Below are 19,582 nucleotides of genomic sequence, written 5' to 3' on the forward strand. Positions count from 1 at the left end.
TCAACATTTCTCACTCTTCAGGTACTGTCCCTCTGTCCTTCAAATCTGCCATCATCACCCCCTCAATAAAACAAACCCTTGACCCTGCCATCCTTACAAATTACTGCCCCAACTTCAACCTCCCTCTCTTCTTCAAACCTTTCAACATTTTGTCATCTCCCAAATCCTTGTCCATCTTTCCCAGAATTCCCATGTTTGAATCACTTCAATCAGGTCTGTGCCCTGTCACAGTGAAATACAAGAGACAAACAGAATCTTACCCGGAGAGAAAGGCAGACAATCCGGGAGCTTGGATCCAACACGGATATGTTCATAAGACCAGAAGACAAGGGTAGCAGCACAGTCATTATCGAGAGACAACAATACCTGCTGGAGACAGACAGAGAATACAAATCACAACACCAAGCGACATAGACCCATATACCTGAGACAGGAAGTAGAATTGGAGATGGACCGGAAGAACTCAAAGACTCCAGAAACATTAACCAAAAACAACAGGTACAAACAAAGAAGTTCTACCTGTTCCCTAAAATACCCAAACACATAGACTGTACCAGGGAAATACCCCCAGACAGACCCATCGGATCAGACGGAGAGCGAAAGTCCAACACAATCATGGAATTTACAGTGCAGAAGGATGCAATTCGGCCCATCAAGCCTGCACCGCCCTCGGAAAGAGCACCCTACTTAAGTCCATGCCTCCACCCTATCCCAGTAACTCCACCCAACCTTTTTTTGGACACTAAGGGGCAATTTAGCATAGCCAATCCACCTAACCTGTACATCTTTGGATGGTGGGTGAAAACTGGAACACAACGGAGGGAACCCACGCAGACACAGGGAGAATGTGCAAACTCCACATTGAATTGAACCCGGGTCCCAAGCACAAAATGCTGCCAGCAAGTCAGTTTAAGTCTATGTGAAACTCAAACTTCATTCACACAAAGCCCGCAGTGTGATTGGCTGGAGGACCAGAGTCCATCCGGTCCTCCAATCCTTCCCATTGGTCAACACATCTCAGGCAGGAAATGAGATTTTGGAACCCGCGCCCACGTGGCCAATGGGAAGAACTCAAAAGATGCAGAGTCTCAGCCAATGAGGGAGATCCAGATCAGCCCCGCCCCACATTCACTCTGATTGGCTGGAGGATCAGCCGCTCGCGCTCGGTCCTCCAGTCCCGCCCCCTGTTCTATTGGTCTGGAGTCGCCCTCAATCACCCCCGGGCATTGTGATCCGGAGCACGCGCAGTGCGGCTGCTGGACATGGATTTCGCCACTTGTTTGTCCCGGAGAAGCGGAGTCAGCGTCAGGCGGTGGGTGGGAGGATTTGAAAACACTTTGTGGATCCGCATACTCTTCACAATCATTGTCAGCTCCCTGGTTTGCAGCTGCGGGGCTTCTCCCTCCCTCCCGGGAACAGGCCCAGGTTAACGGGCACCATCCTGCTTCAGACACTGGAGGATGGTTCATATCAGAGGATGGAGGAAGGGGGGCAAGAAATAAGAGCTTACACTTTGCACTCAAATCAATGAGGACTCTGATCTCTGGCAAGGAAGGGAACCCTTGCAGGTGGGCAGGTAGGATTCACAAACACCCGCTGGAGGCCCCAAACCTCCAATAAGAACCTGCCGCCCCTGGATTTCCAGGTCCGGGGGATTGGTGGCTTCAAGTGCAGCCATCTTGGTAAAGGGACATAGAGTGGGCGGGGCTTCAGGGTCCCAGTGACCAGGAGGAAAAATGATTTTATTCTCACTTTGCACAGAGGGGTTTGAGAACTGAACCCAGCCAGAGGGGAGGGAGGGGGTGAGCTGTAAGGAAAAGAATTGTGAAGGTGGTGTGCAGGGTTTGCCGGGCTGACCAACTCTCATGGTGAAAATTAAGGTACAGCCTGCACTGAAAGGCTGGCGTTCTGCCAGAGCTGGGACCAGGCCGCCTCGGGTAAGTGTCTGCCAGAGCTGTTGGAACACAGAAACAGTAAGGAACATGGGTCTGTGCATTGAGAAAGGTCCAATTTATATGACAGACAACATCCAGGCAGCATGCAGCCTGGGACAGAGGACACAAATACATTCAGTAAAATATGGGACTGTTAATCACTGGGATTTGCATCCAGCAAGGGAGGTGAGAGAGTGCATGGGATTAGGATTTACTGCTTTACAGGTACAAATGAAGAAAATATCTTTCATGGAAAATAGAATTATATGTTCAAAATTTCTCAAGTTTTGTAAACTCCTTTTCCAGGGTAATAGATTTGGTGGATTTACAAACAGGAAGCTCGAACTGCATGGTCTGACAAAGTCACTGAGTCACCACGGCCTCAATATCAGAAATTGAATTCCGAAGGAGACATGTTTGTGTGTTCTGTCAGTGCGACACCATTTATAACATCTGTGACTGGAAAAGCATCAAGACACACACTGGAGTGAGTGTTCCAGTACACTGACTGTACAAAGAGCTTTAAACAGTTAAACCGCCTGTTAAAATCATCGCACGATTTGCAAAGGGAAAGCAGCGTACTCGTGCTGTGTGTGTGTACAAAGCTTCAACTGATTGTCCAAACTGGAGAGATACGAGGAAACGGGCGCCATGGAGAAACCGTGGAAATGTGAGGACTGGGGGAAAGGATTCAGTTCTTCATCCCGGCTGGAAACCCATTGACGCTTTCACACTGGGGAAAGGCCGTTCATCTGTTCTGTGTGTGAGAGGAGATTCACTCAGTCCCAACACCTGCTGAGACACCAGCGAGTTCACAAGTGAGTGCAGGGACTGGAATCTGCTGTTTTGCTGCTGCTACTCACATCCAGGATTGATAGTCTGACAATATCTGGTTTGATTCTGCTGATGTTAACAATCCCTATAACTGGCTGCAGTTTAATATTCTGGAGATGTCACTGATTTTAAAAATGCCCCGTTTTAAAAGCAGCGCCTGTGATTTTTCTCCTTAATTCAAGAACTCTCAACAGGAACACCTTTACAGTACAATTATGAACTTGTACTTCAATCCTAAATTGATCTTTGATGCAAATCCGTGTCTGAACGGTTCCACTGATCAACATCTCCAATCAGCAGGTTAATCTTTCCTGACAATTCTTACTAACTTCTTCAGTGTTATGTCCATTAGGAAATTAAATTGTGAAGGAAACAAAACAAAACAGTTAAATATTTTACAGGCACTGTGAAAATGTACATAATCACTGAACATCAACATTGTTATTGATGAAGTTTGGAAGTCACGGAGTTGAATCATTTCTGACACAGCAGCAGCAACATTTGATAACGGTGGAACAAAGAACAAAGAAAAGTACAGCACAGGAACAGGCCCTTCGGCCCTCCAAGCCTGTGCCGACCATGCTGCCCGACTAAACTACAATCTTCTACACTTCCTGGGTCCGTATCCCTCTATTCCCATCCTATTCATGTATTTGTCAAGATGCCCCTTAAATGTCACTATCGTCCCTGCTTCCACCACCTCCTCCGGTAGCGAGTTCCAGGCACCCACTATCCTCTGTGTAAAAAAACTTGCCTCGTACATCTACTCTAAACCTTGCTCCTCGCACCTTAAACCTATGCCCCCTAGTAATTGACCCCTCTACCCTGGGGAAAAGCCTCTGACTATCCACTCTGTCTGTGCCCCTCATAATTTTGTAAACCTCTATCAGGTCGCCCCTCAACCCCCGTCGTTCCAGTGAGAACAAACCAAGTTTATTCAACCGCTCCTCATAGCTAACGCCCTCCATACCAGGCAACATTCTGGTAAATCTCTTCTGCGGCCTCTCTAAAGTCTCCACATCCTTCTGGTAGTGTGGTGACCAGAATTGAACACTATACTCCCAAGTGTGGCCTAACTAAGGTTCTATACAGCTGCAACATGACTTGCCAATTTTTATACTCAATGCCCCGGCCAATGAAGGCAAGCATGCCGTATGCCTTCTTGACTACCTTCTCCACCTATGTTGCCCCTTCCAGTGACCTGTGGACCTGTATACTTAGGTCTCTCTGACTTTCAATACAGACTGGTTTGAGAGCCACTTAACAGAGATGACATCTGTCATTGAAGCAAAAAGTAAAGCTGACCTGATGTACAACTTAAACCTAACAGCCAGAACAGTGTTTTTCAAACATTTTTTCCAGGGACCCATTTTTACCAACCGGCCAACCTTAGGGACCCACGCCGGCCGACCTTCGCGACCCACCATTTCTCTTACCTTGTTTGCTGCTGACAAAATGGAGGACTCTCAATCGGGTCCAAAGCACGTGAGGTCGGCATTCGGAGGGCGTGACCTGCTCTCTACCTCCCTTCAGGCAGGAAGATTACATAGAATTTTTTTTTTTAAATCTTCTGTGACTCCGATTGCACAAATGCATGGGCAAAAGCCGCAGCAGCCGGCTTTTAACAATGTTGGCTGTGAGCGGCCTTCAAAAAGGCCGTGACCATATTTTAAAAAATGCAGGCGCACTGCATGTGTGTGCCTGCTTATCGGTGCACGTGAGCAAACTTCTCCGCTTGCGTACCAATGAGCGGGGACGCATGGGCAGTGACGCATGGGCAGTGTGGTCTCTTTTTTTATATGGTCGTGGCCTTTTTGAAGGCCGCTCGCAGCTGGCATTGTTGAAAGCCGGCTGCTGCAGCTGTTGCCCACAAATTTGCACAATCGGGAGTGCCGCGACGGACGGCTCCGTGACTCCCCCACCCGCGGGTCACGAAAATGCCTGAGCTAGAACACCATCTCGTGAAAGTAGCCAAGTTAGTTCTGTAAAAGACAGGGAGAATGTGTGAAATAATCGCTGGATCAGTCTACATCACAAAATGTGAATTGCCTCTGAAATCTACTGTGTTTGATGGGATCAAGACATCACTTGTTTCTGCTTTCACCAAGGTTGCCCACCTGAAATCAGCAGATGGTGAAGTTCTCACTGCCAGAAGTAAACCGATGTCCCGTTGGGTTGAACATGACTGTGAGCTGTACTCCTGTGAGACGGACACCTCCCAGTCTCTGTTTGACTCTCTTGCAGCTTCCTGTCCTGGTTGAGTTGGACAAGGAGCCCTCATCACTTGAGCTGGAAAAGGCCCTTGGTTACGGAGCAAGCAGAAAGGCACCCGGCAAAGTTGGAATTCCAGCTGAACTGCTCACACACAGAAAGTTCCATAGAATATCACACCTTCCTTACCACAGCCGTCCCTTGGGAGGTAGAATCCATTTCATAGAAAATGTGTGACGCAAAAATCATCACATTTTCAAAAACAGCAGTGACAGTGGAGACTGCAACATCTGCAGGGCCATCTCACTCCTTAACAATGCTGAGAAGACCTTCACTAAAGTCATGTTTAAAAGATTCATCGACGTGCAGACTGAGTGTATCCAGAAGCACAGTGCAATTTCTGTGCTGACAGATCTACAGTGAACATGATCTTCTCCACACACCAGCTACAAGAGAAGAGAACAATTGGGATTTGATCTAAAGTGTCAGTGTTGAGAAAGTGAAATCTCAGCAGGGTGGATGACTGAGCGAATCCCTTGCCACACACACAGCAGGTGAATGGTCTCTCCCCAGTGTGAACCCGCTAATGATCCAACAGTTTGCATAACTGAGCGAATGTCACCCCACACTCAGGACAGGTGAATGGTTTCTCTCCAGTGTGCATTCTCTGGTGTATCAGAAGGCTGGATAACTGAGCAAATTCCTTCCCACACTCGGAGCAAGTGAACGGCCTCTCCCCAGTGTGAACTCGCTGGTGTGTCAGAAGATTAAATTTGTTTTTAAAGCTCTTCTCACAATCGGAACATTTGAAAGGTCTCATGTCAGAGTGAACAAGTTGGTGTGCAGTTAGATGTGTTAGTCGAGTGAATCCCTTTCCACACTCGGAACAGGTGAATGGTCTCTCCCCAGTGTGACTGCGGTGATGAGTTTCCAGTTCAGAAGGGTAACTGAATCCCTTCCCACAAACCCCACATTTCCAGTTTCTCAATGGTGCTGGCGTCCTCGTGTCTCTCCATTTTGGACGATCAGTTGAAGCTTCTTCCACACACAGGACACGTGTACAGTTTATCCTCACTGTCAGGGTGTGATGTTTTTCAGGCTGAGTAACTGGTTAAAGCTCTTTCCACAGTCAGTTCACTGGAACACTCTCACTCGGGTGTGTGTGTCTTTGTGCTTTTCCAGTCACACTGATGGTTGAAATATTTTCCCACAGACAGAACAAACATTTATCCTTCCACATTCAAAAGTTGATGACATTCAGATCCTGATCAATTGAGTGATTGTCAGATCTTGATGTGATGATTGATTTGAGCTTCCAGTCTGTCAATCCATTCCTTGTAACCCTGTAAAATCAGTTTACACATGTCAGAAATTCAGAACAGATAATTCTCGTCCCTGGGGAGTAATTGTTTCTCTCATTTCCCAAAGCTGCAAATCCCAGTCCCAGTTTCCCCTTTCCCACAAACTCACCACAATGGTTTCAAGGTCATTAATACGGAATGGAGTTTTGAATTTCAGATTATTCGCTGAATTTAAATTCGACCATCTACGTTACATCAGTGTGAGTGCAGGATAGAAATTGCCCCCATTCTCTCCTCCTGCTCCAGGATCAGTAAAGTGAGTGAAAGATAATTTCTCCTGAACAAATCCATTGCTGCATTTCCTTCCGGAAGCCACATTTGTCCACTGGGGCCCGGCACCGGGAGAAAGCGGCAGCTGCCGTTGTGTTGGGTGTTGAGGCGGTGCCGCCAGTTTGTTAATGGGGGTGTTGAGGCCTCCACTGGGTGTTTGTGAAGCCTCCCCTCCCACTCACTGCTCTTAACGCTGCCTCCGCTTATCCGCCTGAAGATGAGACAAAGAAGAGTCTGTCCCTGGACATGAGCCTCACTGCGCATGCTCCACATCACAATGTCAGGGGTGTGGTTGATAAAGCTTTGGGCCAATAGAAAGAGGGGGCGGGTCTGGAGGACCGAGCGGGAGAGGCTGATCCTCCAACCAATCGGATTGAATGAGGGGGCGGAGCCGGGCTGTGAATGACGCAGGTGCAGTTACGGTTGTGGTGATGTGGTAATGTTGACGGTTTTTTCTTCGGTCCGCGACCGGTAAACGGAAAATTGCGGAAAGCAGTCACCGATTGATCTGCCAGGTGTGTGGAGTATTTTTGTATACATGTTGTGCAAGCACAAACTTCGGAAAAAGTCTTCCCAGTCTCCCATTTGAACAGAGCTGGTCCTCACCTGCCCGGTTTAAAGACCGCCATCTTTAATAGGGGCAATCTGCAGGAGGACGCATGTGCAGTCACCATCTTTGTACGGGGCAATGTTTTCAATGAATGGGGAGTGTATTCTTATAGCGAAAGTGAGATCATTGTAATCACATTAAAGAATCCCGACAGTGCAGAAGGAGGCTATTCGGCCCATCGAGTCTGCACCGACTATCTGAAAGACCACTCTACCAAGGCCCACGTTACCTTTGGGTACTAAGGGTCAATTTAGCATGAAGCAAATCCTGCTCTGTGACTCCCACTCCCTCTTCGGATGTCCTGCCCCATGTGTCCAAAAAACTGCAGGTCTGTGCAGTCACATGAAGACCCATGGCAAAAACACAGACCCTGAGTAGACATCATCCTCAAATCGAGAGACTGCTGATGACTACGGGAAATGTGCAACAGGGAGTATGAGCAGTCATCCTGGACCAGACAGCCAGAGGAAATATTGTGAATTTCTCTGCTTGACTGACCGCGGTAGTGGGAGACGACTATGAGTCAAAGAACAAAGAAATGTACAGCACAGGAACAGGCCCTTCGGCCCTCCAAGCCCGTGCCAACCATGCTGCCCGACTAAACTACAATCTTCTACACTTCCTGGGTCCGTATCCCTCTATTCCCATCCTATTCATGTATTTGTCAAGATGCCCCTTAAATGTCACTATCGTCCCTGCTTCCACCACCTCCTCCGGTAGCGAGTTCCAGGCACCCACTACCCTGATTATGGGGTAGTCATTAGGAGAGTTCAGTCCCGAGGTATCAGAAGAATGGATGACAATCTCAGCAGCAAATGAGCTGAGACTCAGATAGAGTTGAGCGATGTGACTGAGATGAAAATAGTGATAATGTAGATATATGGCTGGTAGCTCAGTTTGGGTTGAAATATTTTGCCATGACTGAACAGTCTGGTTCAGACTCAGTTACCAGGGAGCGAAATGGAGTCATTGGTGAGGGTATGGACTTTGTAGATGGGTCTGATGACAATGGCTTTGGACTTCACAATATTTATTTGGAGGAAATGTCTGCTCATCCAGTACTGGATATCACAGAATCAGGATGGTGTGTGAGTTGGAGAAAAACTAGAGGCGATGGTTTCCACATACACCTGATACCGTGATCCTCTGGGTGGTTAGATTGAGGGTTTGTCAAAATTCTCTCAAGAGATAAATAAAATCCCTCTCTTTTGCCCATTGGTTCTTACACACTGCCCCTTCTCTCTCTTGTCCTCTTCTCCCACATATTGGCCAGAATCCTGTGTGGGCCAAGACTGTGTAGCAGATTTTCTTCCCTGAAAGACATTAGTGAACCAGTTGGGTTTTTTATGATAATCCAGTTTTCATGGTCACTTTTTCCCACTGTCGGCCCCACAAATGACCAGATTCATTCAGCTCAATTTTACAACCTGCCTTTGTGTTTTTGTGGGTTCTCACTCACTCTTTCTGTTTTATATCAATTCCACAGGATATTAGAAGAGGAGATTTGCAGTTGGGAAACTGAACCCAAACATCACATCAGGATCAGACAGAGTTGCCCATTTTATAGGGACCGGAATATTATCGGATTTTGAACATGGAAGGTAAAGGAATCATTCCCAGTGGAGAAGAACTGTACACGTGTTCCGTGTGTGGACGAGGATTCAGACAATCATCTGACCTGTTGATACACAAGCGCAGTCACACTGGGAAGAAACTGTGGAAATGTGCAGTGTGTAGGAAGGGATTCCGATCTCCATCTCATCTTGAAAAGCATTGCCGCATTCACACGGGGAAGAAACCATTCACCTGCTCCGACTGTGGGAAAGGATTCACTCAGTCATCCAACATGCTGAGACACCAGCGAGTTCACACTGCGGAGAGGCCATTCACCTGCTCTGAGTCTGGGAACAGAATCCCTCACTCATCCAACCTGCTGAGACACCAGCGAGTTTACTCTGGGAAGAAGCCATTCACCTGCTCCGAGTGTGGGAAGGGATTCTCAAGGTCATCTAACCTGCTTGCACACCAGCGGGTTCACACCGACGACAGACCCTTTAAATGTCCAGATTGCGGGAAGTGCTATAAAAGTTCTGGGGAACTGATGTCCCATCAACGTGTCCACACTGACGAGAGACCGTTCAGGTGCTCTCACTGTGAGAGTGGGTTCAAGACATCTTTCGCCCTCACCAAACACCAGCGCACTCACACTGATGAGAGACCGTTCAAGTGTTCTCACTGTGGGACAGCGTTCAGGCAATCGAGTGACCTCTCTGTACACCAGCGAACTCACACTGGGGAGAGGCCATTCACCTGCTCCCACTGTGGGAAGGGATTCTCTCACTCATCTAGCATGCTGAGACACCAGCGAGTTCACACTAATGAGAGACCTTTCAACTGCTCCCAGTGTGGGAAGGGATTCAATCAGTCATCCATCCTGCTGAGACACCAGCAAGCTCACACCACTGAGAGACCATTTAAATGTCCAGACTGTGGGAAATGCTACAAAAGTTCTGGGGAACTGATGCGCCATCAACGTGTTCACACTGACGAGAGACCGTTCAGTTGCTCTCACTGTGGGAATAGGTTCAGGACATCGTCTACCCTCACTGCACACCAGCGCACTCACAGTGAGGAGAAACCTTTTAAATGCCAGGACTGTGAGAAATGCTATAAAAGTTCCAGTGAACTGATACGCCATCAACATGCGCACACTGAGGAAAGACCTTTTAAATGCTCAGACTGTGGGAGGTGCTTTAGAAGTTCCACCAATCTGATGTCCCATCAACGTGTTCACACTGACGAGAGACCGTTCAGGTGCTCTCACTGTGGGACTAGGTTCAGAGAATCAGCTCATCTCACCGTACACCAGCGTACTCACACGGGAGAGAGACCGTTCACCTGCTCCAATTGTGGGAAGGGATTCAGTCATTCATCCAACTTGCGGGCACACCAGCGAATTCACAAATGACGACAGTAATTGGATTTTGCTGTCAGTTACATCCAGACATGAACCATGTTCATTGTGCTCTGTTTTTGCTGATGTTAGCACGGTAATATCTGCTGATGGCAGCACGGTAATATCTGCTGATGGCAGCACGGTAGCACAAGTGATTAGCACTGTGGCTTCACAGCACCTGGGTCCCAGGTTCGATTCGCTGCTGGGAATGTCTGCGTGGGTTTCCTCCAGATGCTCCGGTTTCCTCCCACAGTCCAAAGAAATGCAGGTTAGGTAGATTGGCCATGATAAATTGCCCTTAGTGACCAAAAAAGGTTAGGAGGGATTATTGGGTTACAGGGATAGGGTGGAAGTGAGGGTTTAAGTGGGTTGGTGCAGACTCAATGGGCCGAATGGCCTCCTTCTGCACTGTATGTTCTGTGTTAACAAACTTCAGCCGAGTTAATATTCTACATAAATGTGAAATAGGATTTGTGTTAAATGCACACTACGGTCCTTCCTTAAAGGTCTCTCCCTCTCCCCAGTCTCCTCCACCCTCACCTCCAACAACAAGTGTGAGGAGCTCATGGAGCATCTTTGTCAGTAAGAATGAGACAATCTGATCAGCTGCCTCTGCTGCTTTCCTCCCTTCCACTAGCCCACAGGTTAAAACTCTCTCTAGTTCCCCCTTGTCTGACTCTGTGAGCCCACTGCCCGTATCGTTAAAAGCTCAATAGAGTCAGGGATTGTTCCGAGATTGGAATATAGCTCACGTCGTTCCCGTTTTCCAAATCAGAGCCAGGGAACGACAGGTTCATCAGTGTGACCTCGATTACAGGGAAGGTGCTTGACGGGATGCTTGGAGATATTGTTTCTCATCACTGGGGAAGAGAAGGAACCATTAGAGATGTTCTAGTGTCCAATTCGCTGAGCAAGTCTTGAGACCTGTTCTTCAGCCCAGACTCACTATGCACATCCGCATGTTAGTTAATCCACGCCTAATAAATAAATCTGTCCACTCACACTGGTATCCCATTATCATGCACACGTTCCCTATGATTACAACCCATTCATAGACTTTCAGGTGATCTTGTCAAAAGTTCAAGGTGGTGTCTGTCTCGAGATCTTTGTTTATCTTAACGGGTTAGAGGGATATGAGGAACATGTTGACAGGTGGATTTGACACCAGGAAGAGATCAGCCATGATCTGACTGAATGGTGGAGCAGGCTCGAAGTGCTGAATTGCCTGCCTCTGCTCCTAATTCCTATATTCTATCTCCCTCTGAATGGTCCCAGTCTCTTGGGCAGTGGCCAGGCTCACTGGAACAAATGCAGGATTTTAGATATATTAGATTATAAGTATTTGGCAATTTAAGGGTTAACAGCTAGGGTTACAGTGTGTCTGACTGCTGTAGTCATGTTTTTAAAAAGAATCTTGTTTTGCAAGACCAGAAAGTTTTAGGAGCCGGAGGTGAAATTAACCAGTGGAATGTGTTTTCAGTTTGGGGTAATGCAATGTTGTTTGACTCGGGAGAAGCCCTGGGGAGTTAATGTGTTTTCAGCCTGGGGTAATGCAATGCTGTTTTATGAGGGGGAATCCCTGGGGACTTAATGTGTTTTCAGCTTGGGGAGTTAATTTGTTTTTAGCTTGGGATATGATGTCATTGCTGGGTGGAGCTACGGTATTCAAGACATTTTGCGAAAGCATTTTGAGTTGAGGTCTGATCTGGCTACCATTTGGACCACAAGAAAGGTATTTTGCTCTCACTGTAAGATAGTTAAAGGAGAATAATAGTATTTAATGCACGCAGAATTGTATGAGGACAAGGGAAAACAAACCATTTGAAACAGCTTTTTGAAGAATTCCTGCCAGAAGACATCCAGCCAGGCTGACACGGTGGTTAGCACAGCTGTCTCACAGCGCCAGGGACCCGGGTTCAATTCTGACCTTGGGTGACTGTCTGCGTGGAGTTTTCACTTTCTACCCGTGTCTGTGTGGGCTTCCACCGGGTGCTACAGTTTCCTCCCACAGTCCAAAGATATGCAGGTTCAGTGGATTGGCCACGCAAAAATTGCCCCATGGTGTCCAGAGATGTTCAGGCCAGGTGGGGTTACAGGAATAGGGCAGGCAAGTGTGGCTAGGTAGGGTGCTCTTTCAGAGGGTTGGTGCAGACTCATTGGGCTGAATGGCCTCTTTCTGTACTGTGGGGATTATATAAGAGAGTCTGCAGGGTTTCTAACAGGAGTCAAATCTGTTCTGGAAAACTAATATTACTCTGTGCCATTGGCATGTGGGATGGATTGAGAGCTGTAGGGTTTTCCTTTCTTGTTATTTACTTGGGAATATAGATGGTAATTAAGGGTATTTATTGTGTTGAGTAATGTTGTTTACGGGGTCATTGGAAGCTATTTTTGGGTGTGATGTTAAAGTGTTTAATGTTGTGTTAATAATAAAGTTTTGTTTTAAAACACCAAATTTCTATTTCTTTGTGCAATCACTCCTGGTGCAAAGTATTCTTTTTGCACAACCTTACAAAATAAACTAAAATATTGGGGCTTTGGTCCAGTACACTAGCGACTGCTGGGGTCTGGTCTGGGATTGTAATATAACAAATGTAGTTTCCTTTTAAAAATGATCAATGACAAAGATACAAACTTCTTCAAAAGAATGCTGTCAATTTATTCATCTCATTTACACTTTCCTTTCACTAGAACGTACATTAATACCGGATTGAGATGTTACATTGAATTACGTTCATTTGCTGCTGTGATTTCCTGTCTCTTCCCCTATCCTCCCTCACTTCTTCTCAATCTGAGACATCTCATTAATTCCCACCCTCTCTCATTGATGAGCTCTGGATAAACATTCCTGTCCACAACAATATGCTCAGAAAACCTTGAGATCAGAAATCCAACATTCCCATTGATTCCAGGCATTAATATATTTTGTTTGTTTATTTTTCACTTTAACCCATTGTAAAAGCTCCTGATGTTTTATCATTTCAAAATGATTCCAAATTCAAACAGGATTTCTGCCGGACATCCTTCAAGGCTGAAGCTTATCCTTTGGGAATCAAACATAATCCTTTTCTCAGTTGTAATTTTACTGTTTAATTTTTCTCAACACAAAAGCTGTCAGTATTTTAGATTAAATAACAATTGTTTCCAAACTTCTTCCTCAAATCAATTTATTTTTGAATTTTTGCTGTTTATGTACAACACACTTCTTTAACAATGGCCGAACGGTGCTTTGAGTGTCTGTCGTACTCTCAGCAGGGAGAGGGTCCTGTTTCATGGGACACTGTGTCGGTCCGCTTATATCTTTGAGTTTGGACACGTCTCCATAACCATGTTTATGGATTGTGAATACACCCGGCACATACTCGAGAACTGCCGGTACCTCAGGATCATCAGAGGTGACTGGTTCACACTCTGCTGCAAAGCCTGGTAAAACCTGGAGCTCAGGAACATCAGAGGTGACTGGTTCACACTCTGCTGCAAAGCCTGGGAAAACCTGGAGCTCAGGATCATCAGCGGTGACTGGTTCACAGTCTGCTGCAAAGCCTGGGGAAACCTGGACCTCAGGATCATCAGTGGTGACTGGTTCACACTCTGCTGCAAAGCCTGGGAAAACCTGGACCTCAGGATCATCAGTGGTGACTGGTTCACACTCTGCTGCAAAGCCTGGTAAAACCTGGAGCTCAGAATCATCAGCGGTGACTGGTTCACACTCTGCTGCAAAGCCTGGGAAAACCTTGAGCTCAGGATCATCAGCGGTGACTGGTTCACGCTCTGCTGCAAAGCCTGGGAAAACCTGGACCTCAGGATCATCAGCGGTGACTGGTTCACACTCTGTTGCAAAGCCTGGTAAAACCTGGACCTCAGGATCATCAGCGGTGACTGGTTCACACTCTGCTGCAAAGCCTGGGAAGACCTGGACCTCAGGATCATCAGAGGTGACTGGTTCACAGTCTGCTGCAAAGCCTGGGGAAACCTGGAGCTCAGGATCATCAGAGGTGACTGGTTCACAGTCTGCTGCAAAGCCTGGTAAAACCTGGAGCTCACCATGGGGTCAGGGTGAGGATCGTAGATGATGGTGGTGGGGGAGTAAGAGTCGACTAATATTAATTGCTGATGGCCGCCTTTGCGGGAATGGTGAAGCAACTCATTCCAGGGCATCGTCATAATGTTATAAATGCTCAACATGCTACAGACTCATGGCTGGAGCCCTTTCAGAAAGAGAGTTGAAGCTCAGGGAGTGAGAATGGTTTACCAGTCCCAGAGGACAGACGGACAGATGCTGCAGAGTGAGAGCTGGTCTCTGTAGCTGGTGGCGGCCGTCTCCTCTGAATTTTTAACTGGCAGAAGCCAATGTGTTGGTGTTGGGCTGAAGCTCATCTTCCTGGCAAAGTGGTATTTTTCCTTGCGAAAGCCAGTTTTAACCTTTACAGAGTCAAACCACAGATAGTTGGTTTACTATGGGTCATGAGATCCAATGTATTCAGGTTAGAAATGACTTTTTCAGGGCCTGTGTGAGAGACATGTACTTAGAATACAGACCTATCCTGTATTTGTCGGCCAGCAAGCTACTCTGGAATCTGTCTTCATAAGACCATAAGACGTAGGAGCAGAATTAGGCCATTTGGCCTGTCGAGTCTGCCCCATTCTCCCGCCTTCTCCCCATAACCCCTGATCCCCTTATTAACCAAGAACCTAGCAATCTCTGTCTTCAAGAGACTCAGTGATTTGGCCTCCACAGCCTTTTGCAGCAAAGAGTTCCACAGATTCACCACCCTCTGGCTGAAGAAACTCCTCCTAATCTCGAAGGATCATCCCTTCAGTCTGAGGCTGTGCCCTCACGTTCTAGTTTTTCCTACCAGTGGAAACATCCTCTCCCCCTCCACTCTACCGCGGCCTCTCAGTATCCTGTAAGTTTCAATAGGATCCCGCTTCATCCTTCTAAACTCCAATGAGTACACACCCAGAGTCCTCAGCCGCTCCTCATATGACAAGCTCTTCTGGAGAGTGAGAGAGAGAGAGCTATTTCAATAATATTCAATAACGTTCTGAAGATTTCATAAGATTATTAGACGGTGATTTCTTACAGTCCAGTACTTGAATTGAACGTGTCTCCATTCCTGTCCTCGGGGGTTTCTGTACCAGGCGGCAGGGGTAACATTTGGAGACTCTCGATTCTCCACCAATTCCCATTCTCCTTCTTCCTGCTGGATAATGGAGGTGTCGCTGTGTGTAATGTACAGACCAGTAAGAATTGTCAGCAATGATCAATCAGCACTTTCTAATTGGAGATGTTCATCAGTATAATCTTCCAAATCTTGGATTATAAATGTATCAAAGATCAATTTTACAAGTGAAGTAAAAGTTTGTCGAAACCCATTTCTGATGAAAGTTCCTGAATTATAGGGAAGGTCACAGACAGCGGAACTGCAGCCCCAGGAACACAACCAGCCCAGTTACTGAGAGTATTAAAACAGCAGAAACAAATATGAACTGTCACAATGAGCATGTTTCAGTGCTGGGTGTGATTAAGAGAAGAATCCAATCTCTACAATCACTTGTGAATTTGTTGGTGCGCCAAAAGGTTGGACGAATTAATGAAACTCTTCCCACACTCGGAGCAGGTGAATGGTCTCTCTCCAGTGTGAACTCGCTGGTGTGTCAGCAGGTTAGATGACTTTGTGAATCCCTTCCCACACTCAGGACAGGTGAATGGTCTCTCTCCGGTATGAACACGTTGGTGTGAAATGAGGTGTGATGAACTCCTGAACCTCTTTCCACAGTATGTGCAGCTGAATGGTCTCCTCAGTGTGAGTTCGTTGGTGTGACAGGAGGCAGGATGAATCAGTAAATCCTTTTCCACATGCGGAACAGGTGAATGGTCTCTCCCCAGTGTGAACCCGCTGGTGTATCAGCAGGTGGGATGGCCGACTGATTCCCTTCTTACACACAGAGCAGGCGAACGGCCTCTCCCCTGTGTGAACCCTTCGGTGTATAATGAAGGTGCCTGACTGCCTGAAGCTCTTTCCACAGAAAGTGCAGCTGAATGGCTTCTCCTGAGTGTGAATGAGCTGTTGTGACTGGAGACTGGATAACTCGGTGAATCCCTTGCAACACACAGAGCAGGTGAATGGTCTCTCCCCAGTGTGACTGCGTCGGTGAGTTTCTAGCGTGGATGGGCATTTGAATCCCGTCACACAGTCCCGACATTTCCACGGTTTCTCCATGGTACAGTTGTCCTTGTGTCTGTCCAGGTTGGATGATCAGTTGTCCCATCCACACACAGAACACGTGTGTGGTTTCTCCTCACTGTGAATGGTGTGATGTTTTGTCAGGCTGTGTAACTGGTTAAAGCTCTTTTCACAGTACGTTCACTGGAACACTCTCACTCACGTGTATGTGCGTCTTGATGCTTTTCCTGCCACATTGATGTTTTAAATATTTTTTTCAGATAGAACAATTGTTTCTCATTCCACATTGAAAAGCTGATAATATTCAGGTCCTGATGGAATCTCTTTCAGAGATTGTTTCGTTTTAGTTTCCTCGCTCAATCTATAAAAGGAATTTACAAAACTCATCACTGTCAGTCCAGCATAGGATAGAAATTTTGAAGAGACAATTCTCGTTTCTCTGGAACATTTTTTCCTCTCTTGTTCCCCCAAAGCTGTAAATCCCGGTCCCACACACTCTCTCTCCTCCCTGGGCTGAAATCCAAACCCATCTCACCATCTGCACCATTTCTTTCCTCCACTCCCAGTTTTCTCCCTCCCTCTCCTCTGCCTGGGTTCAGTTCTCCAGCTCCTGTCTGCAGACTGACAATAAAATCAATGGGTTTTATTGGGGGTTTGGTGTCTCCAGCGGGTGTTTGTGAATCCTCCCCACCCACCTGCCAGGGTTTCCTTCCTTGCCAGAGATCAGAGTTCTCATTGATGATTTGAGCCCAACCTGGAACCACGCCAAATTGCCCCTTTATTGAGGGAAAAAAAATTACATGATTTGCGGCTCCACAAAGTGTTTCCAACTACTCCCACCGATCTCCTTAACAGGTTGATGCATTTATTTGACTGACTAAAAGGATGGCACAGTGCTTAGCACTGCTGCCTCGTGGCGCTAAGGACCCGGGTTCGATCCCGGCCCCAGGTCACAGTCCGTGTGGAGTTTGCACATTCTTCCGTGTCTGCGTGGGTGTCACCTCCGCCACCCAAAGATGTGCAAGGTAGGTGGATTGGCCACGCTAAATTGCACCTTAATTACAAAAAAAACAATTGGTTGCTCTAAATTTATTTCAAACACGGCTTGTCTCTTTCCTAATGTTCACAATTAAAGGGGTGGGTTCCCCAGGAGATGGCTGACATTTCAGGGCAATTAAATTAATAATGGACAGAGAAATGTCTAGTGTTGTTACGTGGTACAGATTAGATATATTATTTACCGTTCTGTAATAAAGTAAATGTATTATTATTTCTCGTCTTGTAATAAAAGACTGTAGCTACGTTATGGATTTCCAGTCATCTCTTTCTCAAAGGGTTGTGAGTCTTTGGATTTCTCTTCCACAGGGACCAGTTGTACCTGGGGGTCATTGAATATATTGAAGCACAAGTTTGACAGATATTTTATTGATAATGGAGTTAAGGGTTATGGGGAACAGGTAGGAAAATAGAGTGAAAGCTGAGATGAGGAGGGATTTCTTCACTCGAGGATGTGGTGAAGCTTTGGAATTCTCTACCCCAGAGAAATGTGGAGCCTCAGTCATCAGGTATGTTCAAGACAAATATTGATATGTTTCTAGATATTGAAGATATTAAGAGATATGGGGATCATGTGGGAAAATGGTGCTGACGTAGAGTGGCCAAGGATCGCATTGAATAATGGAGCAGACTCGGTGGGCCGAATGGCCTACCCTTGCTCCCATTCTAATCTCTGTGTCCTGGTCAGGAAGCAGTGAGCTGAGCTTGGATCTGTCAATCAACATGAATCAGCACCTCCAGGAGAATTGGGAGGGTGAATATTAGATACAGCAGAATGAGAATCGAGGGAGATTGTGTGGGATGGAGATTTACAGCTTTTGGAGAACGAGAGAGGAAATAATGTTCCACAGGAACAAGAATTGTCTGTTCTGAATTTCTATCCTGTGCTCACTGATGACTTTTGTAAATTGTTTTTAAAGGATATTGGAAGAGGAGGAATTATAGACAGAAATCTCAAACATCACGTCTCGATGTGACAAACTCACACGATTCCTTCTGACCTGAATTGGGCTCTGAATATCATTGGCGAGAAGGAGAAATGTTTGTCCAATCTGTCGGCTTCAAAAGATTTTTAAACGTGAGCGTGACTGGAAAAGCACCGAGACCCACACAACACACACCCGAGTGAGAATGTTCCAGTGAACTGGTTGTGGAAAGAGCTTCAACCAGATACACAGCCTGAAGCAACATCACACCATTCACAGTGAGGAGAGACAGTGCACATGTTCTGTGTTTAGAAAGGCTTCCACTAATTGTCCAATCTGGAGAGACGTAATGAGAATCAAAACATGGAGAAATCGTGGAAATGTGGGGACTGTGGGAAGGAATACAGATTCCCATCTGAGCTGGAGATTCATCGACGCAATGTCACTGGGGAGAGGCCATTCATCTGCTCCGAGTGTGAGAAGGGATTCACTCAGTTGTCCACCCTGTGGAAACACGAGCGAATTCACACCGGGAAGAGACCATTCACCTGCTCTCAGTGTGGGAAGGTATTCATTGATTTATTCAACCTGCAGACACACCAGCGAGTTCACACTGGGGAGAAGCCATTCACCTGCTCTTAGTGTGGGAAGGGATTACATAGAAATATAGAAAATAGGAGCAGGATGAGACCATTTGGCCCTTCGCACCTGCTATGCCATTCATTATGATCATGGCTTATCATTCAACTTAATAGCCTATTGGTGTCTCCTTCCAGCCCTGATTAGTCTCAACATTTGCAACTGTATGAAAAAGGAATTGTACAAAATCAGATAAAGGAACTGTATGAAACAGTTCAATTGTATTCCTGTCTAAGGTGGTGTCAGGAATTGGAGATTCAAGTAAATTAAACTATTGCCCAATTGACCAATGGTCATGTTACAACAGGCCCAACTCTGACATGAGGTAATGGTCACTTTGGGGAGAAAGGTCGATGTTCCGAAAGTCTTCCTTGCTGGCCAAGTACTTAAGACTTGAGGCCGAGTTCCAAGGAAATTACTGTCAAAGATGAAGCCAGAGAGTGTTACGCTCCACCGACTTGAAGTTGCAAATGCCACTGTCTTCAAGTTGTTCAGTAAACTTTTTCTTTTAATAAACTTTTTAAATTGACTATCCAGAGAATTCTGCCTTTTCTTTAATTGGTTAAAATTCTTATCCGAAGGCAGCACGGTAGCACA

At 46.4% G+C, this 19,582-nt stretch overlaps 3 protein-coding genes across 5 annotated transcripts in view; 2 read left to right on the forward strand and 1 right to left on the reverse strand.

Annotated features, from left to right (window-relative positions):
• LOC140417812 (uncharacterized) overlaps positions 1-354 on the reverse strand; it is a 48,833-nt gene extending 48,479 nt beyond the window's left edge. Inside the window, exon 1 of the mRNA XM_072501266.1 lies at positions 261-354. The gene's annotated coding sequence lies outside the window, so the exon portion shown is untranslated. The remainder of the gene's footprint in view (positions 1-260) is intronic.
• Positions 1-19,582, forward strand: part of LOC140421519 (uncharacterized) — a 331,613-nt gene that overhangs the window by 95,841 nt on the left and 216,190 nt on the right. The window lies entirely within an intron of this gene.
• LOC140421512 (uncharacterized) lies at positions 367-19,515 on the forward strand. 2 transcript variants are annotated; one of them, XM_072506287.1, is made up of 3 exons: positions 367-498; positions 8,707-10,184; positions 18,793-19,515. In XM_072506287.1, exons 2-3 carry the CDS (start codon positions 8,815-8,817, stop codon positions 18,986-18,988), a joined length of 1,566 nt encoding a protein of 521 aa, XP_072362388.1. In that variant the 5' UTR covers positions 367-498; positions 8,707-8,814; the 3' UTR covers positions 18,989-19,515. The 2 variants fall into 2 exon arrangements, with proteins under 2 accessions (XP_072362388.1, XP_072362387.1); XM_072506286.1 differs by lacking the exons at positions 367-498; positions 18,793-19,515 and adding an exon at positions 7,037-7,125 and having other exon boundaries at positions 8,707-12,631.

Source organism: Scyliorhinus torazame, chromosome 5 (genome assembly GCF_047496885.1).
Source record: "Scyliorhinus torazame isolate Kashiwa2021f chromosome 5, sScyTor2.1, whole genome shotgun sequence".
NCBI lineage: Eukaryota > Metazoa > Chordata > Chondrichthyes > Carcharhiniformes > Scyliorhinidae > Scyliorhinus > Scyliorhinus torazame.